This window comes from Thunnus albacares, chromosome 19, assembly GCF_914725855.1.
Source record: "Thunnus albacares chromosome 19, fThuAlb1.1, whole genome shotgun sequence".
Classification (NCBI taxonomy): domain Eukaryota; kingdom Metazoa; phylum Chordata; class Actinopteri; order Scombriformes; family Scombridae; genus Thunnus; species Thunnus albacares.
Window position 1 is genome coordinate 11365996 of NC_058124.1, and position 24582 is coordinate 11390577.

General features: G+C 41.2%; 1 protein-coding gene and 1 long non-coding RNA gene across 3 annotated transcripts; one reads left to right on the forward strand and one right to left on the reverse strand.

The window, feature by feature from the left end:
• Window positions 1-1510: 1510 nt before the first annotated feature.
• col1a2 (collagen, type I, alpha 2) lies at window positions 1511-21148 on the reverse strand. 2 transcript variants are annotated; one of them, XM_044335297.1, is made up of 51 exons: window positions 20946-21148; window positions 19155-19159; window positions 18052-18063; window positions 17637-17672; window positions 17024-17107; window positions 16429-16485; window positions 16135-16179; window positions 15952-16005; window positions 15594-15647; window positions 15372-15425; window positions 15146-15199; window positions 14398-14451; window positions 14152-14196; window positions 13899-13997; window positions 13652-13705; window positions 13237-13335; window positions 12686-12730; window positions 12282-12380; window positions 12103-12156; window positions 11876-11983; window positions 11712-11765; window positions 11463-11561; window positions 11076-11129; window positions 10805-10903; window positions 10636-10689; window positions 10433-10486; window positions 10228-10281; window positions 9753-9806; window positions 9589-9633; window positions 9153-9251; window positions 8784-8891; window positions 8581-8634; window positions 8414-8467; window positions 7593-7646; window positions 7365-7418; window positions 7096-7203; window positions 6848-6901; window positions 6645-6698; window positions 6293-6454; window positions 6032-6139; window positions 5493-5600; window positions 5207-5260; window positions 5011-5118; window positions 4826-4879; window positions 4569-4676; window positions 4343-4396; window positions 3897-4004; window positions 3542-3785; window positions 3243-3427; window positions 2889-3131; window positions 1511-2567 (listed from the first exon to the last, which is right to left on the reverse strand). In XM_044335297.1, the coding sequence occupies exons 1-51, from the start codon at window positions 21013-21015 to the stop codon at window positions 2421-2423; spliced, it is 4071 nt and encodes a 1356-aa protein (XP_044191232.1). In that variant the 5' UTR covers window positions 21016-21148; the 3' UTR covers window positions 1511-2420. The 2 variants fall into 2 exon arrangements, with proteins under 2 accessions (XP_044191232.1, XP_044191233.1); XM_044335298.1 differs by lacking the exon at window positions 18052-18063.
• LOC122969548 lies at window positions 19166-24293 on the forward strand. Its single transcript, XR_006399040.1, has 3 exons — window positions 19166-20216; window positions 23580-23762; window positions 23907-24293. It is a non-coding gene; the product is annotated as an uncharacterized LOC122969548 (long non-coding RNA).
• The last annotated feature ends 289 nt before the right edge of the window (window positions 24294-24582 follow it).

Consider the following 24582-nt stretch of genomic DNA (forward strand, 5'->3'; position numbering starts at 1 on the left):
TGTGATATATGTGTGTGTGTTTGTGTAACCCAGTTGAGCTCTGAATACACTCTCACCTGATGCTCCAACACTTTACAACATATCTTTGTTAGACCTTTAAAGCATCAAAGATATCCGACATGTCTCTGGGTGTCAGTAGCATACTGTATCCCCTGTTCTTGTTCTGTAAATATGCTGGGACAATTTTTGAAGTCCAACACTTCACTCTGCACTCTGCTGTCAAATTATTTATACACTCTTAGCTGCTTGACTTGTATTCCTTCAGCTGGGTGTGACAGACAAAGGACTCCTTGCCCCACAACTATTATTTGAGATGTATATGTGCAAATGTTCTTTCTAATTTCAGAGCTGAATGAAAGTTATATTGGCATCTCTACTGTGCAATCATACAATATGCTTTTATAAAAGGCTGAAGATGTCCATGAAAATTTGTAGAGCAACCTGTTTAGTGTTAGCTGGAGCTGTAAATCAGCAGGTTTAGATTCGGTCAGAGATGGAGGTAAATTATACAACTGAAAACAAATTGTTACATCATCAACATCAACAAAATGGTTTTTAAGTTGCCATCTTCATGTAAAAGAATATTACAGTGTATGTTTGTAGCCTGATGTATGTACCATTAAAGGTCCAATCTGTGGTTTTAATGTCATTGGTTCTGGGCATGAAAGACATTGAAGAGCCATAGATCCTAGATGCATCTTGTGAGTTTGTATCTCAGATTTTATTTGCCAGTGGGGTGGCAGTAATTTGAATACACTGGACTGACTATGAAAATCTGGGTGGGGAGAGCGGTTGAGCAGCACTCTTGATTCCTTCCAACTTTACAGTCTCTAAAGTGTGTTTAAGGTACGTTAAATTGTATTGCTGATGAAAAAAAACAAAACAAAAAAACCTTGCCACACTGCTCTCTAGTGGTTATAGAAAGTACTGCAGGCGACTTTTTATTGCGTTGTTTCCCGCAGCTCACCCTGAATAGAGCTCCCTCCATGTGGACGTATAATTAAATGACGTTTTTCACAAAGTCTGCATATTCCAGTTCCTTCAACACACTGAACTCAACCTGATTCTTATTCTCTGAAAAAGTGACCAAAAAAAAGTAATTTCTGCAGGAATGCCATGTTCCCATATTGAGCCTGACTAATAATTGTGTGCATGTATCACTGCAATTCAAGCCTTGATCCAAATCACAGAAATTTATTTGGATGCAAAAGCTGTAATATGCAAGAAAAGCAACATCAGAGGATGCATATTTACAAGAAACAATGCACGTTAGTAATCACACATTGGCATGGACAGTGTACACAGGAATTTACTGTACATTGAAATTGGATGTACTATTGAAAAGCAAGAAGAGGGGGGAAGGTAAATTAGGATATGGCTGTGCTTCCAAAATAGGAAGATGTTTAAGTCAATGATGATATGTGAATCATCAGCCAAACTAGAACCAAAATACAGTGACACACCTTCAATGGTGTCATTAAAACATGAAAGCACTTAAGTCACTGAGTAGTGTGTTTTGGAACATTGGACATGCTTTATTTCAGAACTTTTCACAATTTATTTAAACATCTCACATATACAAAATAGGTACAATAGACTTTGTGGTGTCACTTTTTGAGAGAGAGAGAGGCCGCCTAAAAACCATTCAGAATTGGATGAAGTATGTGCTGTCAGTATGAACACTGTGTGGGATTTGAAGAGTAAAAAGCCTGAACAAAAAAACAAAACAAACAAACAAACGAAAAAAAAACTTCTAGACAAAACAAAAAAGAACAAAACAAAATTAAAAAAAAAAAACAAAAACCAGACATCAGGTTCCACCTGCTTAAAGTGGGGGAGTATCAGGGGACGATGCAAGACTCCTCAAACGTCAATACAAAGTAATACAGTAAAAAGTGGTTTGCTCCACAGCTGCATATTAGCACCATAGATCTCTGCTTCAAGTAACTGAGCACCTTCCGATACGGGACAAAGCTTGAAGCATTAGAAGTCTTAACATCTCGGTTGTGGACCCAGGTTTTGTTAATAGTATTTTCTTTACGTACAGGCATGAGGTAGTTTAAACCTTATTTTCATGGAAATTGTGGTTTTAAACCTCCTCTTTGGAAGATATACAAAGACCACAAAGTGATGCATACTTTCAGCGTTTTTATTACACTTCTTTTATTTTTTACAAAAGGATGACATGATGTCCCACAACAAGGTGTTTTCCTGCGTCCCTTTGGGTTGCTGTATTAATTTGCATTGCACAAACGCTCCGTTCAGTCCTTTCAGTCCTCTCCGATAGTTGCCCATCTTAAGCAAGTGGATGCGCAGAGAGAAATCAGCATTCGGTATAAAAAAACAACACAGAAAGGAGGGCAGAGATTTCTTTTTTCGTTCTTTCTCTCTTTTTTGGTGTTAATTTAACATGAGTCTATTTATTTGAAACAGACTGGGCCAATGTCCAAACCAAACTCCTGATCAGCTCCACCAATGTCCAAAGGTGCAATGTCGAGGATGGGCAGGCGAGATGGTTTATTTGTTCTGTACTCAATCACTGTCTTGCTCCACTCACCAGTGTGTCTCTGCAGGGGTAGATGAAGAAAAGGAGAGACCGAATTTCAGAATAGGCACTGTGGCAAAGCATTCACAAAGCAATATGCAAAGCAATACACATCACACAGCTCTGGGACAGAAATGAGCTCTGTCTGATGACAGTAAATTTGCATTTATTTAGCAGTTAATTTACCAGTGATAATGCATATTGCTTAACATTACTGTTAATGCGCCAGAGCCAGGCAAAAGGCTAATATTACTCTGATGTCTGCTGTCTCTCTCATGAGAGAGAATGAAACTGAGGCAATTAAGCTAACATAAAAAATGACCAAAAGCAAAGAGCTACTCACAGTGCAGCCGTCCTCCAGCACGGAGAAGGTGAAGCGGCTGTTGCCCTCGGCCCTCAGCTCCACATCGTTGGAGCCCTGGAGCACCACAGCCTTCTTCAGGTTGCCACTCTCACCATCCATGTAGGCAACGCTGTTCTTGCAGTGGTAGGTGACGTTCTGGCTAGCCTGGTTGGACAGCAGGCGCATGAAGGCCAGCTGGGTGGCCATGCTCTGGGGGCTGAGGGTCTCATCGTTGTAGGTAAACTGCAGCGAGGAAACAATAGATGTTACTACTTCAGTCTTACATACACAAGTGTATTACAACCCCTTTATTTCAAATAAAATCAAATGTGCCTCCCCTCTGTAGTTGCTCACCTCAGTACCACCGTTGATGGTCTCTCCGAACCAGACGTGCTTCTTGCCCTCGGTGCTTCTGAACCAGTTCTTGCGGGCGATGCTCTCAGGGTGGGCGTAGATGCAGGTCTCACGGGTGGTGAAGTCACAGAAGACCTTGATGGCATCATTGGTGCAGCCCTGGTTGGGGTCAATCCAGTAGAATCCTACAAGGAAGAAAGAAAAGAGGGTCAAAATGATAGAATATAAAGAATATAGCTCTTACTACATGTGGGGGAAAATAGTTGTCCCACTGTGCTATCAGATGAATTTCAACTTACCGCTGCTCCATTCAGGGTGGCTGAGTCTGATGTCACGGCAGGTGCGGGCAGGGTTCTTCCTGGATCCCTCAGGAGTGAGCAGGTTATCGATCTGAGCGCTGAGGGACTTGATAGTGGCATCAACCTCGTAGTCCTTGGCTCTCAGGGCAGGCTGATCAGCTCTGTACTCATCGTATCCAGAGACATCGTATCCACCACCGGAGGGACCGGGAGGTCCGGGCAGACCAGGAGATCCAGGAGGACCCTGAGATAGATAAGAGAGGGGATTGATATGCAGATCACAGTTGCAGTTGATGGAAAAGGCAAGAGAGCTAAACTGTCTGATTTACAAAATGACCAAATACAGTGTACTTACAACAGGGCCAACGTATCCAGGGGGTCCACGAGCACCAGGGGAGCCAATAGTACCATGACCGCCAGCTCTACCATCCTTACCAGGGGGTCCGTGGGGTCCAGCAGGGCCCTGAAGAGGAGATCATCATATATATTGTATCATACATATGCATCATATATACAAATTACAATATGCCCTGCCTGTGGTGCTTTAGTGATTCAACAGAGGAAATTCAGATTCAGGTGTAGTACGTGTTCTGTTACATCGGGATAGACTATGCATGAATGTAGTTGATCGTATTACAATGAAAAATTCTTGGATACCTCCTCTGTTAATATTATATAAATCTGCCCTGCTGACCTGGAGTCAGTTGTCCTAATTTAGATTTTGGATAAGTGACACAATGGCTTTGCTAGAGTTTCTACCCTAACCACTGGTGTATTGTGGGTAATGAAGATTCCACTCACTCTAGGTCCAGCAGCTCCGTTTGCACCAGCAGGTCCAGTGTCACCGGAGGGTCCCTGAGAGGAGAGAAACCACATCAATAAATGACATCGTAGTGACAATGTTAATAAGATTTTCCCTGTATGCAATGTTTACATCATAGTGCTAATGCAAATACAACATCTGACGACCCTGAGGTACATGTGACTGTGTGTTATTTGTGCATCATGGTGGTATGCCATTACTTACAGAAGGTCCAGGCATTCCCTGCAGACCAGGATGTCCACGCAGACCCTTCATGCCTCTCTCTCCTTTGTCTCCAGCAACTCCCTTCTCACCACGGGTTCCAGCGGGTCCCTAGAACACACACACACGCACATTGCAAGAACCATCATGTCGCTAGAACAGGATACAATTTTCATGCACAGGTGAAAATGTTTTGTGCTACTTAACAATTTAATTTTCTATGTGCTATTGTTATGACTATACTTGTTAACTATACTTACAGCAGCGCCTCTAGCTCCAGCAGCTCCAGCAGGTCCAGCGGGACCAGAGGGGCCCTAGAGATGAAGAAAGATGAGAATAAAACAAAGACTGAAATGAGCAAATGTAGATTAGGTATGTTGTGTATCCTGTTGCTATTCGTCAATGCCAATTTCAGTGATGAGAATGGGCTGCTGTTGATACTTACAGATTCTCCACGGTTTCCAGGTCTTCCAGCACCTCCGGTGGGTCCAGCAGGTCCAGGGGCTCCAGCAAGTCCCATGGAACCGCTGGGTCCAGGCTCACCACGGTCTCCCTAAGCATGGAGGGAAAGGGTACATACAGAGCATGTATGAATGTGTTCTGTGTACAAACATACTTTAAGGTGTATGAGTGGACATTACCTTGAATCCAGCAGCACCAGGACGGCCAGGGGGTCCATCATTACCAGGGCTACCCTGTGAATGGCAAAGAATACTGCAGTTCACATTCAGGTTCCTGTTATAGCTTTATATCAGGCTGCCATGTCAAGTTGTTGTTAGTTCATGGAGTAGTCTTTGTGGAGTTTTAAACCAAGAAATTGTACTTTGTTCAGTGTGCTTCTACTCAAATGGGATATTTTAATACTTTCTTCACAGGTCACTATTACAGGTTTCTGGACCACTTTATATTGGCATGTTAAATCCTTACCTCACGTCCAGCCTCTCCCTGGGGTCCGGTCATACCAGGCAGGCCAATGTTTCCAGAGGGACCACGGGCTCCAGGGGGACCAGCAGGTCCAACTCTACCAACATCTCCCTATGACAGGATAAAGAGAAAATCACTGGATCAAACACAATCATAGACTCCATACTATACCTAAACTGATGTGTATGCAATGTCTTTTCGACTTTCTGGGAGATCTTCCCTTGAGTAAAGGTGCATGTGTTAATTCAATCAGCCTACCAAATGGGCATGTGATTGTAAACATTAAATAATACATACATGTTTGTGAAGAATTTCTTATTGATGCATACAGTACATTTTGCATGCATGCAGCTCAGTGTGAGTGTAATTTCACAAATATGCGTTGATTGTTCGAACTGGTAAAATGTTACTGCCAATACATATTTGGGACAATTCTAATGATTTGATTGGTATGGTAATGTATGATATGGTAACATAGTTCTGAGGTAGTCATAGTACAGGTGAATCCTTTAGGGGTAATATCAATATTCATTTGTACTTACCAACAGACCAGCAGGACCAGGAGAACCACGATCTCCTCTAGCTCCAGGCAGACCAACAAATCCTGGAGTTCCAAGCATACCAATGGCTCCAGATTGACCAGCAGGACCCTAAGCAAACACACGCAAATGAGTTGTCAATGGAGATTGATGGGTCTATATGAGCACAATACAGATATAAGCTTAGTTGTTTGTATGAGCTGTGATTGGATGCCTCTAAATTGTATAATTTTGACAGGAAAAAAAGTATAGGCTATATCTTACAGGGGAACCAGACTCTCCAGAAGGTCCTTTCTCTCCAGAAGGACCAGGTGGTCCAACCATACCCTGCTCTCCAGAAGGACCAGCGGGACCAACATCACCACGGAGACCACGGGGACCATCCTTACCAGCGAGACCTGCAGGGCCAGGGGGTCCAACAATACCCTGAGGGAGGAGGAGAGTGGGTTAATGTCAGATGTGTGTGTGTGTGTGTGTGTGTGTTTTTTTGGCTAAGTGGGGTGAGAGGGTACAAAGTATAAGTATGGTGGTGATGGTTATTGTAATTCAGTGTATCCAATGTGTGTTTGTATGTTTGTCAAATGTTAATCATTTAAAATATAAAATCAATACTCACAGCGGGACCAGCAGCACCAACTCTGCCAGCAGCTCCAGGGAAACCAGTCAGACCCTGACATCAAAAACACACAGTCAAAGATTATGGAGCTGTCATCAAGAATATGTGGTGTGTGTGTGTGTCTATGTGTGAGTGAGGGGGCAGTATTTATGGATGCAATATGTGTCATCCGGAATTAATTATTTGTATGTTTAAATACTCACAGGAGGGCCATTGTCTCCACGGGCACCCATGGGTCCAGCAGGGCCGGAAGGACCCTAGATACAGAGGAAGATTAGAGGAAAATCTCATCAGAACTCATAAACAAAATTAAACAATCCCTGTGTTATTGGGTGTTATTCCAGAGGGTATTAGCATAGCTAGAGGCTAGAGAAGCAAATGGTCTCACTATGGTCCTATTTTAAAGCCTGTCTGATGTCTGATGAAGTGCATTTGTGTAAATGGTACTAACTGCAGGTCCAGACTGTCCAGCGGGTCCAGCAGGGCCAGAGGGGCCAACTTCTCCCTTTCCTCCTGCAGGTCCACGCTCTCCTCTTGCACCGGGCTGACCATCAGCGCCCTGTAGGGATGTGGAGCAATAGGGCTTGGTCAACATCTGAGCAATTGTATGTGCTTATGTACAGTATTTGTGTGTTGATTTGAGTTTAAGTGATATCCTGCAGCTCAAACAGGTTGTGTGTATGGTGTATTATATTGCAAGGTGATTGGCCGCTTGCTTACAGGGGGTCCAGCGAATCCGGAAGCTCCAGCAGGTCCAACCTCTCCACGCTCGCCCTGTGGACAACAAGCAGTTGGTCAGAAACCGGCTGATTTGAAAGCCATAAAAGCATCATGTTAGTGTGGTTTTTAGCTATCTGTTTGATATTTATGTCCACAGATCATTTGGGGTGAGTATAGTACAGTAACTGATAACCGTTAATATGAGGAAAGTGAGCCACAGCTACTTACAGGGGCTCCACGGGGTCCAGGGAGGCCAGCAACTCCGAAGGCACCGGATTCACCCTAGAGGAGAGAAGCAATGGAGGGTCAGCAGAGCAGATATGTTTATATGCATGTGAGAAACCTTTTGTCAACATCAGCACTGTATGAAATGTACTTATAACATATATACTAATAACAGTAGAATCTAGAAAAATGAACAAAACATTTGCTGCCCTCTGAGTATTTAATATTTTTCCCTCTTTAGTCAATTAAAAAACTTAGTCAGCTTATATGAATACTACAAATGGTAATTCTTTTGATTCTATAAATATCACAGCATCGGTAACCTTAACTGCTACAAATTGCAGGAAAAAGAAGAAAATATTTTAACATGTATCAAATCTGTCTTTTTGCTTCCTGCATTTATTAATATGTAAGTTACTCATGTAATTTTAATTAAGTAGGTGAGTGATTGATGCAATATTATAAAATGGCCATCAGGCGGCAGTGTTGAGGTTCTAGCTTCAGTTACTCTACAACACTGTGTGGGGGGTAATCACAATTTCTGCTACAGAGGACTGACAGGTCTAAGCATATGGAGCAGCCATGTTCAGTTAGTCCAGGAAGTGAATTCATGACAGCGATGTGATCTCAAAAATCATGTATTCATGGTTTTCTATTGTGGGTACATTTATGGTCACTGGTATGGGAGTTAGTCCGCCATATTGTTGAATAATGTTGGTGGCAGCCATTTTTAAATTGCAACAAAGTTCTGTGATATTTGTCTATGTTACAGTGTCACCCTAAACACCTTTATTCTGGTGGTTTCTGTCATATCACCTTCGTACCTTATCACCATTAGCTCCAGTAGGTCCAGGGGGTCCACTAGGTCCAGGCAGTCCCTAGAAAAAGAGAGGAGAGGACGCTAAGACCAAGAGACTGGTTGTACTAAAACTAATAGAATGAATGGCTACAATTTTCATATTGATAGCCTAAAGAGGAGATATAAACTTACACGGGCACCATCTCTGCCAGCATTGCCATCAGGTCCTCTGTGTCCAGGCTCTCCCTAAATGAGAGAGAGGAAATCGATTTTCAACAACAGGTGTTAACAGTAGTAGTCACTTTGTTTAAACTTGACACATTGTTATTTTTAGAGATTAAGATATTTTTAGACACTCCTGCCAATCTTGTGGATGATAGATTTTTCGCACATACCTTCTCTCCCTTGCCTCCAGGAGCACCACCAGCTCCACGCTCACCAGGCATGCCACCGGGTCCCTGGTGTCCAGGGGCACCAGTAGATCCAACAATGCCAGGCTCTCCCTGGAAACAGACAAGGCAAACCGTGGTTCATTTTTGCTATCAAACACAGATGGTTCTGAAACATCTGCTCCTATTGATCTGACACTGTTTTATTGTGCATATGACCAACCCTTTTTGTAGTATACAGCTGTGTTTATCTGAGGCACCAAATAATTTATATAGACTTGATTAAAAACTTCTGTGGATAACATTTTCTGCAGTGCACTCTATCTATATGTCTGAGGATCATCTATAAACAGGTTTTTCCCCAGCCCACCTTACCTTGCCACCATCGGCACCAGGTGCTCCAGCGGGTCCACGGGGTCCAATTGGTCCCTGAGCTCCAGCAGCTCCAGCAGCACCAGGGTTACCACGCTCTCCCTTGAGGAACACACAGAAGAAGTCAGTGGAAGGTCTATTGTGTGTGTATACCTCATCACAAGTATGCAAAAGTAATCTGAGTGAAATTCTTTGTTTGGAAGAATTTGTTTTGTTACATAACTATTTTAGAGGTTCGGGCATCTTACTGAAATAGAAAATCTGTGAGCCAACCAGGAAATAAAAGAGCACTGGCAGCTATGGGCTTCATTTGATGTAAACATACACTGTGCTTCTTAAGTTTGAAAAGGTGAATACTCAATGGAATCTAGCAATATAAAGAAGGCACTATAAGTAGCTGTGTGGTCTGGAAAACAAAGGCGGTGACAGGTAAACGTACCTTGCCACCAGCAGGTCCAGCACTTCCCTGGTCTCCTGGGATACCCTGAATGGTGATACATGAATGGATACATTAAAGATGCACTGTAACTTCAACAATTTATTGCTTTGTTCATCTATGACATGCGCTTTTGACTGTTGGCGTTGTTATTATGTATTACTTACTCTATCTCCGGGCTTGCCAGCCTCTCCAGCAGGTCCAGCAGGGCCAGGCAGACCCTGTAAATATCAAAACGCACCATCAGCACCAGTGGAATCAATAGTAACATTTATAAAAATACTGCTGTCTAAAAAGTATACTGAAATACAAATGATATATCCAATGTTTTCTAGTGTTGATAAAGCCCCCAAGGATATCTTTTTTGATGTAGCTACTGACATGGAATTGCAGTTTGTTCTGTGTTTGTGAATATGTTTCTTTTTGGGTCATTTCTTAGCTCTGTTAACAATGAGATGATGATTGGTGCATCAAGCTTGGTTTGGCTGTAGAATTGATTTTTTAATTTTTTCAGTAAATGATAACAGCAAATCAAAACATTGTCCTGAAGGGCAGTAAAACGATGTACTGGGTAAAACAACACTGGAAGTTAAAATTAGTCTATATTGCTGGTTTATATAGTGACAGATGATGGATTCAAACCTGGAAGCCAGGAGCTCCAGATGGTCCCTGCTCTCCCTTCTCACCAGGGCCGCCCTGTTGGGAGAAAGAGAGAAGACCATTGTTAAAAAAGACAAATTGATGGTTATGGCAACAGAGTCAAGAATATTCTATGTATCTGTCAGAAAAATGGTGAACTACTACTACATTTAATGCTACCAAGGTGTATGTATGTGAGCACACTTACAGAAGGTCCCATGGCTCCAGTGGCTCCATTGTTGCCATCAGGTCCAGGAGCTCCCTAAACACAGAGACAGGTACATGGTGACATGTTATAATAACAGACAATGGATGGCTTCCATAATGGCAAATTATATTAAGGTTGTTTTCTTTTTAAAAAGTTGAATCAGTGAAAAATAGGAAACAATTGCTGGGTATCATTTGACTTACTCTCAGTCCAGTGGGGCCAGTGGCTCCCTTGTCTCCGGGCTTGCCAGCCTCACCCTGAAGGATGTAAAAGGTCATTTAAGTACAGTTATGATGAACTTGTTACGAAAAACATTACATATCATTTCACATCATAATTTCCTGGTCCAATTGTGGCCTTGTTTCTACTTACAGAGGGTCCCTTGGGTCCTGGGAAGCCAATGTTTCCGGGCTGGCCTCTAGGTCCAGTTGGGCCGGGAGGACCAGTGCGGCCATCTTGTCCAGCAGGACCCTGAAGGAGGAAACAGGAAGTAGGAGGAGGAAGTGATGTTAATTGGATTCATTAGAGCAACCATGATCATAAACATGACAGAATGAGACCAATGGCACCATGTGTGTGTGACTGAAATAAAATACAGGAAGTTTTATGATAAATTCTATTCGTAAAATTCAGGTTTACTCACAGCAGGTCCCTCCTTTCCTGGGGGTCCAGAGCTTCCGGGGCTTCCTGGGAGACCCTGTGGAAAAAAATATTGGTCAGTCATATAAGTACTGTCATTAATTTGTACTGTTACGGCTAGTCGCTCAGGTTAGAGATAATTATAACTACCTTTCATTGAATCTTGGGTTTTACGAGCAACTAATTTTTTCCAAATAAAGACTAGTTCACATCTGACAATAGCCTGGTACTCATGACCTTATACCACTACATCTCCAAACTATTCAAACACAGCTATTTCAAATGACCACAGGCCTATCCTCCTCTTTCTCACTTTGAATGTCTCTGTGACTCACACAGAGATCAGACCCCTACACTACTGTTCAAAAACAAAATTTAGCAGAAGACTCACCCTGAGACCAGCAGCACCAGGCTCACCAGCACGGCCAGCATCTCCAGGGGGTCCACGAGGTCCACCTGAGCCAGTAGCACCACGGGCACCAGGCATTCCCTGTGAGAAGGAGACAAAGTAGTGGAAGAGAAATGAAGAGGAAGTTTCACTACATGAGTGAATGTTGACTATATTATACTATATTTTTGACTATATTATTGTTTGCTGACAGCACGTTGATGGAATGAAATTTGTTTATTGAACACTTACAATGGGGCCAGTTCTTCCCTCAGAACCAGGCATGCCACGGCTTCCAGGAGAACCCTATAGGAGACACACACAGGCATTAGCAGGTGATCCAAGGTAACATGGCTCTGGTTTCGGATCTGTATGGATACAATACCACCCATCACAAACATTGATCTTGTACTTACTCTAGCTCCACGGTTTCCAGCAGGGCCAGTGGCACCAAGCTCGCCAGTAGGTCCTCTCTTGCCCTCCTCACCCTGAGGTCCGAGGGCTCCCTGAGGTCCAGCGTTACCCTAAGGAAGGCAACAGAGAAGTTGAAGGGCACCATCAAATCAGATGTCCGCAGCTGCAGTTTGACATAGTTTTAATAAATGCACTAGAAAAACATGATCAGGATATGATTAAAACTTACAGGCTCTCCTTTGGCACCAGTGTCTCCCTTAACACCCTGGGCACCAGGATCTCCCTAAAATAGATGCAGATAAACAGACACAATTACTGAAAAGAACAATCATAAATCAGGGTGTATGCATTATATGAATATGTGTGTATACTTATTTTTGTGGATGTTTTTTGTGAATGTGTACTCACAGCCAGGCCTCTAGCACCAAGAGCACCCTGAGCACCCTGGGGTCCGGGTCCTCCTCTTGGTCCGGGGAAGCCAGGAGCTCCAGCAACACCAGGGGTGCCCTAAACAACAGCCATGATGGACAGGTGAGCATCACGCAACAACTTAACTTGAAAAATTGTCTTTATTTTATCTCTTCCCCCAGTTGAGCTGTTTTGGATTTATCATCATATATTTTTAATAGAGACTATATTTTGATAAATCTAAATAGAAAAAATAATAATACTGCTATCAGTAAAATGTAAAAAAAAAACCTCATTATGTGTGTGTTGTGTGTGTAGCATGGCATAGGCCTGATTGCTGTAACCTGTAGGTGACCCTAGATGAGCTTTGACACATGCACTTCTGGTAAAACTTGAATACTTACAGCAGCTCCCTTGGCTCCATTCAGGCCATTAGCACCAGGGTTACCCTAGGGAAAAAGGACAAGAAAACAGGGAATCTTATCAAAACAAATTTAAACAAGACTGTAAAATGTATTGCAACAAAATAATTACATTTTTAAAAAAAATGTTATTTTTACTTTTTTTAAACTAACTTTTAACTTTTTAACTTTTAACTAATATGTGATAGTATCACACATCAAAATGTAACTACTGTAAAGGGCTGCTTACAGATCTTCAGCAACTTAAGCAATAACTTAATGGACATAACAACAGACAACAAAAGAAATGCAAACCATATTATTTGTGCCATGATACTCATAACGCACCGATAGACGTCCATCTTCTGATTAATTAGAATTACACTTTTTTAAAATTGACTGATCTTGTTTGGAACAAATATCTTTTGAAAATCAAGGGAGTCTAAATCAAACACTAACTAAAAGACGCGCTTGTGCTAATTGTTGCAGGCCTGGTAACAAGTGACAGGAAGGTGACCAGGGGAATCATGGCAGAAACATGTTTGTGTACTTACGACGGGACCAACGGGGCCAACAGCACCATTGGGACCGGGCTCTCCTCTAGCTCCCTGAGGTCCAGATGGGCCAGTAGCTCCAGCAGGTCCAATCTCTCCCTGTCAAAGACCAAACACATCTATAATCAAACACTGTCTCATTGATACCTGGTGGCTATTGGTGTCATAGTGTGAGCAGTACTGCACTTAATATGAAAATATTTACTGGAGCTGTTGTGCGTGAACTATTCCCTTGGGGATACTATACAGTACAATAAGCTATTGGTATGATGAACAATGATAGATGATGCATCAAAAAGATATAAAGAAAGAGATTGATATGTCTCTGAATGATGCTTATACTGTGTGTTAATGAGAATTGTATCCTTTTGTGACCCTAAACAGGAACCTAAACAGGAAGTGACATTGGACCTACCTTGGGGCCGGGACCACCGGGGAAACCTGGGGGACCAGCAGCACCATTGGGGCCCTATGAAGAAGAACAGCAGACATGATGTCAGGATGTCTGTCATACAGCTCAAAGTTCACATTCAGGTTAAAGCTTAAAAAACTAATCTTTGTCTAACATGGGTGCTAGTCTAATTCTATCTAACTCTTGAGTTACTTATTAACAAAATGCTTTAATCTAATAATATAAAAGGTAAAAGGGGTTGGATACTTACAGCGGGGCCAGTAGGTCCAACACTGCCATCAGCACCACGAGCACCAGCAGGGCCAGCAGGGCCAACACGACCTCTCTCACCAGGCATTCCACGAGATCCCTGAAGGGAAGATACATAGAAAGCAAGAGAGATCAGGAAAATGTCCTTACTCCAATCATATAATGGCAAAAGGATGAATTCTGGTGAATGAGTAGAAGTAATAATTACTAAACACATTTTGTGCATAAATGGTGAAGCTTGATCAAGAACTTACAGCAAGTCCAGGGCTTCCAGCAGCTCCATGTGCACCGGGCTCACCCTATAGAGAGGCAGGAGAAGGTGGATTGGGGTGATGAGTGTCTCAAAGTTATAGGTTAATAGGTCAAATACAAAACTTGTAACAGAAACTAATCTACTCTTCTGGGATATTCAAAACTTACCAAAAGCAATACATAAATAGAAGAAACTGGGATAATTAAATGCATTCATTGGCAACATTTGTTGATAGTGCCCTTCTTACCTTGGGGCCAGCGGCACCGGGCTCTCCCTTGCGTCCATCCAGACCAGTGTAACCCTGAAACAAACACAGAACAAGATGATGGAAGATGTTTACAGTGGTAAGGGCTACCTGATATCACATAACTGGTAATAGTCTAGAACATCTAGAATAAAGGGGTAAGTAGAACATCAAAAATGGTGGTGTACTACTCTAGAGATAAGCCACGAAAGGAAAATATTAGGGATCAAATGAGGAGATAGGGATCTGTGTTTGATGATCCAAGTTCTCAGGGGAAGAACTAGAATATTATTTTTTTTAGCCCTGTTAAGAATATAGGAGGGGAGACATCCAAAGTCTCATGGGAAACTTGAAGGAAAGTTAGCTCCACAGGACGTTTATCATCTGGCTCTGGTTTATATGGAAGACACCATAACATCTATGAGGTGGCATCAAAGATGACAGCAGTAAGGCTTGCTACTTTCTGTCAATCCAGTCAACAGATGTTTAATGTAAGACAATAAGCACTTTCGTATTTCTAGCTCCTCAGGAGACAGGAAGAAGAAGGTCAGGTCCATAATGACTCCCAGTGTCACTTGTTATGAGGAACACTGCTCCCAGAAAATAAGGTCCACTTTTATAAAGCACAGGTATGTCTCTCTTCTTCCATTTTATTCTTTTTTGGCGCAGTTTCAGCTGCTTGCCTCAAGCCAGTGAGACTCAAGTGAGCATTATAGAGCAGGTAAAACAGCAGGTAAAGATCAGCACTCACTCTGTGTCCCTTCATTCCAGGAAGTCCAGGGGTTCCGGGGAATCCACGAGCACCCTGAAAGTCAAAACAAAGAGAGTATTAATTACTAAGGCATACTTCACCTTTTGTATCTGTTTGCGGCCTGTATGTCCTTCAAGAAGGTGATCATTTCAACTAATTTACTACTTTAAATAAGAATGTCACATTATGTCACTGGTTGTGTTTGGTGTTTTGGTGGAAATCTTACCTGAGGGCCGGGGGTACCTCTGTCTCCGGGCTTGCCAGGTCTGCCGTTGTTACCCTGTGAGTCAACAAAAATAGCCTTTAACATTTGAAACTGAACCAATGACAACCTCTATATCATCAACTCAATACAATCCCAGGAAAGCAGGGAAAAAGTAAGACAAAACATTTAAAACTAAAATAGCTCCAAAAATGTGCTTGTGTAGAAACATGAATGTATACGTACATCCTCTCCAGTTTTACCAGGAGGTCCTGGGGGGCCACGAGCACCAAGAGCTCCCTTGGAAAGAAAACCAGAGCATTGATAAGATTTCACAGATGATATAATGTAATAATTTGTAGGGCTACAACTAACGATTATTTTCATTATCGATTAATCTGTCGATTATTTTCTTGATTAGTTGATTAGTTGTTTGGTCCATAAAGTTTGGACATTTTTCTCTTAAAAAATAACTTGAAATGATTAATTGATTATCAAAATAGTTGGCGATTAATTAAATATTTGGCAACTAATCAATTAATCAACTAATCGTTGCAGCTCTAATAATTTGAATTATTGTGAATATTTTGGAGGATAATCTTACTGTCTGTCCAGGCTCTCCAGGCTCACCAGGGTGTCCGGTGTGTCCCTGAGGTCCCTATTAAATGATAAGAGGCATAGTAGTTAGTCATAATGTAGACAGCATAACAAGTGCAACAACACATTGTTTTTGTTATTTCATGGCTGATTGATCAGACAATTGAACTATGGGAAAATGTCAACTTACAGGGGGTCCAGGAGGTCCGGGTGGGCCTCTGGGTCCCATCAAACCCTGAGAAGGAGAAAAACAATTCATGATGACACTAAATAAAATTGTCCTTAGGCATCAGTGCAATTGTAACAGAACTAGAATCAAAATACAGAGAAATGCACAAAAATAATTGACAGCTTATAGCTTGGAGTTTGTAGGTGAATAGTGCTGTGAATTGACATGGATCAGTGTAATGTGTGGCAATGTGTGTGATGGCCTTAGTATGCTTTGGTGCATGTGTGTGTGAGAGAAAGAGGAAGGGGCACTCACAGCGGGTCCGGGGCCGGGATCAGGAGCCTTAACGCCATCATACTGAGCAGCAAAGTTCTGTTAAACAACAAAAATAAAGCACTGATTAGATGTACATACTACAAACTTGTTATGATACAATGATCAAACATAAAAAAAGCATTTTCTAACACAAATAGGAGCCTTTTTGCATATAAAAAATGATTTAACATAAACTGCAAGCAAGCATTTTTTACTTAAAAGGGATTTAGCTTTAACTATTGTAGCTTAGTTGTGTATCAACCATGTTTTATCTCTTATGAAGGTTGTGGGGTCGTATGGGTAAAGGACGTAAGGTCAAAGGTCACAGTGTTATGACATCATTAATGAGGCAGTGAGGTCAACAGTTATAAAAGAAATCAGGAATGTGTTTCATGGATCTCGTGACACAGCAGCAGATCCCTGAATGTGCTGAATGTGGGTCACATTCATACATCAAATAAAGATGTTATTCTGAGTTGGCATTATAAATAATACTGGCAGCCAAATTAAAGCCAATACAACATTTTTGACCACTTTTGAGATAAACACTGTGAGGCCAGGCTGGTTATTTTGCAAATACAAACAGTAGACTTACTCCTCCGAGTCCAGGGGGACCAGGGGGGCCAGGGGGGCCAGGGAGTCCGGGTTTGCCATCTTTTCCATTAGGTCCTTGAGGACCCTGTAAAACACAGATGATATATCGTGAGTAAACAAAGTTATTGAATGAACATCCGCTAATGGCTGAGGATGCTGCTATGAAGTGAACCCCGCAGTAGCTGAAAGGCTTGTTTCTTGTGATAATAAATGAATAGTCACATTACACAGCAGATACATAGCTAAACAGATAAAGCAGCTGTTGTAGTATATGTTAATGTGTTCTTGTAATATACTGCATGATGAGATTTAATTTCAGTATTGTTGAAGAAAAACAGTACTACTGTTTAAAAATACAATTGTAATTAAATAAATTAGGTCACAATATCTTAAATAGCATTTATCATATCTATTCACATTACAGTTATCATTGTAAACACAAGGGCTATGGGGATATAAACAAAGGGGTGTGGCCTACTGAGGTCAGGAGGTCAAATGATGTCAACAAAAACTGAGCCAATGAGGCTTCATAAATATACCACATTTATACACTTAAATTACACATTTAACAACTGTTATTTCATCAAAAGCAGCAGAGTTTCACTTCAGCTTACCCTGTCACCTCGAGGTCCTTTGTCTCCTCTGGGACCCTGCGGCAGAAAAATCACTCAGTCAACCCAAAACACAGAGCAGATGGCTCAATGTAAGGCTTAAACAATCTGTTAGCTCCACACTATTCTTCAAGCAAACGTTAAACGTTAAAGCAACGTTAAATGTAACTAAAGGCAAAGAAGAATCACATTTGAATTGTGTTTAAATGATCTGGTATATGTTTATATATATAAAATGTGTACACAAACAAACTTGACCTTACAGAGGGAGGACAAGAAAGTTAAAACACATTTCAGTGATTAGACTAGACATCTCAATGATGCCATTATACCTTTTCTAACTTAAACTCTGTTTCCTGTGTCTGATATGCCACACTCTAGGTGCTAAAGACACATAAGAACAACATTATGTGCTCACCTTGAGGCTTCCCTAAATAGAAAAGAAGATAAATAAATGTAAGATTTATTTATTCAGTCTTTTCAGTGATTCTTTATGACATTTAACATTTAGGTTATATTGAACATTCAGTTCAATATAGCCTAAGATAGCTCCTCCTTAACTTTTGCATAATCATGATGATGAGTTTCCATTGTGAATAAAATAACTCAGCATGCAAAATATCGCTGTGATATTGTCACAAGGATACCTGGAGCATGCTCATGCAGATACAGGAATTAAGATTAAAACAGAGCAGAGCAATTTGCATATGATATAAATGATGAAAATGTGCACAGAGATGCTTAAAGGAACAATGCAAGGAAGTGTCCCAAAGCAGACTCAACAACCTCTTAGCAGTAAGAGAATGTTGGTCCATGTACAAAGTAAAGTTCGGAAATACTACCAGAAGAACACAGTGCGTATTGCACCTTTAAAACTTTAAAATGCTGCTGCTAAAGCTGCAAATATTCTGTCAGGTATTTTATTTTTGGCAATCTCAATTATGAGCAGAATTATTTAAAGAAACACTCATCAGGGACTATTTCGTCTTTGATCAGGGGTCTTGATAAAAGTTTAATTCAATATTTTTCTTTTCTCTGTTCAATCTAAACTGAATATCTCAACTTTTAGTTGCTGATCTGAGACCAGGTTTTCCTTCCTTAATTTAAATCCCAATGAAGGAGCAGAGGAAGGCTTCAAACTGACTCAAAGCCAGCAGTTAGGGGCAAATCTCCCTCTGCCCCTCTCTGCTGTCCTTAGAAAGGATCCTTTGTACCAGGCCCCACGGGTGCCTCAGCACTGCAGTTTTAGCTTTCATTGACACAATCTTTGGCCAATAGGACCCTCACCTATTCATGGACAGGAAGGGAGAAAACTCAAGAGAAACAACTTTGTTCAGGGGTAGAAATTCCTAAATGAAAACGCTCTGCCATCGTTGAGATTGCTCAAACAGTCAAGAAGAAAAGAGAAGGTCTTCTTCAGTGGGACATTTCACAAGTTTTGGAAGGCAAAAAGGCAAAAGTGACAAGGTACAGCTATATTTAAGAAATGTTGTTGTCATGATTGCATGCATATGTACTAACCGAGTCTGTGGCGTTGGAGAGATGAGGAGGAGGAAGAGGGAGAAGAGGAGGGTGGGGAGAGAAAAGGGAATACTCCGTTAAAACATGATAGGCATTTTTAGAACAAAACATTCACCTGAAAAAGAAACAGTGTCATTTGCATCCATCTCTATTCTTCTTCAATGTGTTAACCTCTTCCTATATGTTAGATTAAAGTGTTTTTTTCCTCTGCATGAGAAAAAAGTCTTGAAAAATGTAGACCGAGAAAGGAGTATCTCCATTATGCAGAACTAACCGCAACTTAAAGAATATTCAATGTGAAATAGAAATCTAGACTTTTTATGTGTTTTCTGAGGGTGTCAACCTCCATCTGGGCCATCAAGTATCGCCTGTATCTGGACATGCTGCAAATGCTTCTGTCATCTCTAAAACAATTAAGTTTCCCACACTGTTTTTTTCTAACAAACTGCTTCCTGTATGACACGTCTCAACCCAACGAAAAGTTTAGCTGAAATCCATCTCTGCACGGTGTGTGAATCACTGCACACTTCAAAATGTCTAACTTTGTAATGAATGTGAATCTCAGTGTTCAATATAGCATTCCAGACTTATATTTAGGCTGTGACTGCTAACAGGCCTGAACAGGTAGTTCATGCCCTCGGGACCGGAATAGTTGTCTTGCTGCTGCAAACAAGATAAGAACTACAATATTGTGACATCTGTTATTAATGCTACAATATTAATGAAAGACACATTTTGAGACTGTTGAAAATGAGTGAATTTTATCTCAATTAGACTGATTTCTGTTCTCCAAATTTGTTTAAAAGGTGTTGTTTATGATCATCTGATGACTGTATCCTTCACTTGACTGATTGGTTGTTTTTTGTATCTACACCTGGTTGCAGGTATTACTCATCAGTGCAACTGGACATCAGCTATCCCCTCTGAATCTGGACCAGCTGCTCATGGCTGGGTTGGGCACAGCTGGGACCTCCCCATGAACTCTAAAACGTCATGTCAGATCTGGACCACGGGGCGGCGCACATTCAAAGTGATGTAAGACTGTTCATCTCCCCATTTGAGGTACTTTTAATATTGAAAACGTTGCAAAAAAGCATCAACTTAAACGCATATCTTAGAATCTTTTCATTAAATCTTTTGTGATTGAAATGGCATTAAACTATGCAGGCATTAACTGTAAATGCAGTCATATAAAAGGCTATTTAGTTAAACAAAATCTAGAAATACCGTTTTGTGTAAACATTTAGTTTCATTTCTACTTTGGCTTTGAGAAACAGATTTGTCTCTTTCGATGGAGGAGAAAATCAAAATTGGTGCCAAGAAGATGTTTGCATCCACGGCCACCAGGGGGAGTCATTGCAGTTTCCTATAATAAAGCTTCATTCCCTGGACGTCTGGATAGAACAATAAGTACAACGCCCCAAACTTTTTCATCCTACAACTTAAAGAAAATCCCTATTTAACCTATTTTGATTATTCTACATGCATTATATGCTTTGAAAAGACACTAGGACGACTACTTTACACTTCTTTCAAAGCGACAAAACTTTTTTCAGGAGCGCAACTTCTCCCTTTCGGGAACTAAACAAATGATAATTATTGTATCCTTGGAAAAAAAAGTGAAGAATCCTCAGCACGAACTCAATCCGTTGAGTTTTATTCAGCAGTGCTTTGAGCTGTCTTCTGGTTGACCTTGATGTAAGTCCCAAACAAAAGCCAAGCGCAAGATCCTCAAGCAGTGGGACCCGAAAAAAATATCCATCACAGAAAAGAGCAGATATTAAAACTTACATTGACATGATGCTAGGTATGAAGTTACTGCAAGCAGCAACAGAATCCGGGTATCCACAAAGCTGAGCATGTCTAAATGGACATGCAGACTCCTTGTGCTGCTGAGCCCCTGTTTTTAAACCACCTTCAAGCAGGCATACAGTTGTGGTGACGAGAGTAACTCCAAACTTAGCAGAAGCCTGCAGCCTTGATGCTAGAATAATAAAGTTCTATCGGGCCTATTTATACGGCAGGAGGGTCCCTGGTCTGCGTGTCAAAAGTCAGCCCACCGGCCAATGAGAGAAGAGAAACCCAATCTGACTCCCATCCCTCTGCAGCTCGGAGTCAGTCATGTGGTCCTGCATCTCCCAGCCTCCTCTCCACCAGAAACCGTTTGGCAAAACTTTGGCGATGATGACGAGTGCAACGTTTTAATTAGATCCATTCTTTTTGAGGACGTGGACAGCGTCGAGGTTTAAAAGGGAGAAGAAGGCCTAAGTTTTTTCCCTCTTTTACGGGTTGCAGTGAATCCGGACTGTCAGTATACGGGGAGATACGGGCGCGGGACGTTCAACCTTGCGCGCAGCTTAGGTTTGCGCGTAAAATGTGCCCGTTTTGATACGTAGATGGGCATCAGTTGGCACCGGGAGGGCCTGGGTCTTCTCTCTTTTGGATTTCGTTGGGGGAAAAATCACTTTTAGGGAGAGTGTATGATTATCTGTTGAATTCCCTTTGATCTATTGGAGTTGTAATGGAATGGATTTCTATTCTGCCATTTTTACGCACGGATATTTTTTTAAACAATTCTGATACTTCAGCCTTATTTTTTATTGCTTTGGAAGGCATTCTAGTTTCAACTTTTTATTTTGTGTAATATGAATATAATAACCCCATAATGCAGCCAAGCTGGTTTTGTGTCGTGCTTCATTTTTTCCACTCAAGTGCAGACCATATGCACCAAGCATTCCCTGAACAATCTAAATAAAATCATTTACATCTGAAATCTGTTAGAGTTCAAAGCAGTTTAAGTTTTGACCTGTTGTTGTTTTTGAGCAAAACAATACTGAAGCCTTTATTTTCTATAAAGTGGATCACATACAACATACACAAAATATACTGCTGCGGCTTTAGACTGACAAAAGGCAGGTGTGAAGTTGAGTAGAAGTGAAAGATCTAATTCCAACCTCTCTCTCTCTATGCTTCTCTCTCTCTATCTCTCTTTGAGCAGCTCTTACCTGCCCACATGACCAGACATGTCATCTGCTCTACTACCACTCTAACATCACTCAGTGTGGCCCTCACACTACACACCCACTGTCCATTTCAGCAAGTAACACACATAGCATAAACATAATCCTACATCATTTTATGGACAAATGCAGGGATGTGCTCAATGTCATTACAACTTAAATCACCAGGACATAACTTGTTTTCAATATTTTCTAAAGATGCATTTGCCTGTAACACTAAATATGTAAAGGAGTGTATCTGCAAAATAGCAAAATATTGCAGGTGGAAAGGAAAAAGGATCTCAGAACTCAGAAAGGTCTTGGCTGTGCCCTTGTACAGTGTACTAATCTATCCCAAATAACTGCACAACTCTTCTTTTCCTACTGCCTACAGACAGGCCTGCTTTTTTCCTTCCCCCTCTGTGCAAGAAAAAAGTAATTGTTGGACACTCCCGACAACTTCACCTCAACTCTTCCCCGAGTCAAACGACAGAGATAGAAAGACAGAGACAGAAAGGGGAGGAGGGGCGAGTGAGATGAAACGTGTTTTAAAGATGGCAGAGCTCCCACTCACTGCAGAGTTACATTCCCATGTTTGCAGAGGAGCTAAAGCCTTGAAGTAGCTGGAGAGAATAGACAGGCGGCGTATGAAATCAAAGATGGCTGCAAAGCTCCACATCATCAGCCTTTTTTTTCTTATTGATTCAAACACATTCCACATGAAACACTCAGTTATATTTTATCCCTGTGTTGCTCTTTGTAGACATTCAAAAACCTGATTCCATTTGTAGAGCATTTAATAGAAAATTATGAAGTATGAAAAATTCAGTTTAACTCCAAAAGCAAAGGGTCATGAGAAGGACAGAAGAGACAACACCAGTTTCACCCTGAGTTTAATCTGGCAGTTTGCATGGACCAACTCTCTTTTCCTCAAAAATGGGAGGGTGTCCTGGGTCAAGAAGTTTATCACTGACAGCTAGTTTAGCTTACCCGACACTGCGCTTGCAAACTCCAGATTCAGACTCTGCTTACTGACTGAAGCTCAGCAGTGGTTAAAACTGCTGCTACAACTTCTTCTTCTTCTATGAAATGTGATCATAGATGGATTCAAGCACTAAATCTTAAACCATTTATAAATATTTCAATGCACTCCTGGGGAAAATAATGCCAATGTCACTGACAGAGGCTCTGGCAACTCAGTTGCACTGCTGTTCAACTTCAAGTCAGATATAGAGACATCCTTGCCTTCAAAGGTAATTGTTCCTTTAATCGCGGTTCTATTCATTTAATAAGCAGGTTCTAATGGGAAAGACTAAAGGTTGGGTCTGCTAATTTGCCTCACTGGACCTGAAGATTTAAAAAAATATATATAATTCAGCCATTTTGAATCGAACATCTTGCTTTTCTCCTCTGGTGTCTCCCATAGTGCTGCCAGCTGGGCCTGCAGACAGATTCCTCCAGATGTGCTGCGCTCCGATTGGCTGTCTAAGTTGTTTCCTCAATGGCCGCAGTCTCATATTTCCCCCCTGATGCAGAGGCGAGCTCTAAGTATTATGGGTGGAGCAGATCTTCTCATGTCAGGAGTGGCTGTCCACCTGTCAGCCAGCTGGTAAGCAAAGTAGCAAGAGACCAGAGAGATTAAGATGAAATGAGATTGGATCGACTGTTGCATGCTTGGATGGAGTTGCATAATTATCGCATCTTTAAAAACAAAACACTAAAGCGTATCTGATGTTTTTCTGTCATATCACAGGTATGAATCGCAGAAAGAATCAGATGGTATCACTTCAGCTGGCATGATATGAGGCATAAAGGCTCTGAAAACAGCAAATGAATGTCAGTATCTGGAGTATAAAAAATATTCTAGCACTGATGGTACTCCAATAAATACAGCAGACAAATGTTCTAATGATTATCATAAAATCTAGGGAGAAAGTCTAATTTAATCTGTATCTATAATATCAAAGCTCACATCAATTTGGCAAGGTAATTAACGCGTCATGTGAAAATGCTACATTGTGAAAGCTGCTGTACATATACAGCTACTGTATGGATGGGTGTCAATTTAAAGGATAAAAAAAACAACATAAAGTGTCTAAGCAAGGTGTTGGTCATCTATGAAGTGCCAGAACAGGCAAAGATTCTACACATGTCTTGAACTCTGCTGGAGGTTCACCTGTATAGAAGCATCTACATTCGTTTCTCCACTCATTTATTCAGATTTTTCCTTTAATTTGTCTCTCTTTGTATGCCACAACTTTCAGTTTTGGAGCCATACTCTATATGTGGATATCAAAGCGTACTGATGAAAAAGTATGACATTTCTTTTAAATTCTTTTTTGTTTGATATAAATTGCAGGTGACTCAAAACATGTTTAAGGGTGACAACCTGATCCTTTGGGGATGGTGATGATGATCTTCCGCATTTC

Coding starts and splice junctions, on each gene's coding strand:
- col1a2 (XM_044335297.1), bottom strand. CDS start 21,015: ATGCTCAGCTTTGTGGATACCCGGATTCTGTTGCTGCTTGCAGTAACT. Junction 17,108..17,636: donor AAGGACCTCGAGGTGACAGG/GTAAGCTGAAGT, acceptor TGTGTTTTACAG/GGTCCTCAAGGACCTAATGG. Junction 12,731..13,236: donor TTGGCCCCGTTGGTCCCGTC/GTAAGTACACAA, acceptor CTTTTTCCCTAG/GGTAACCCTGGTGCTAATGG.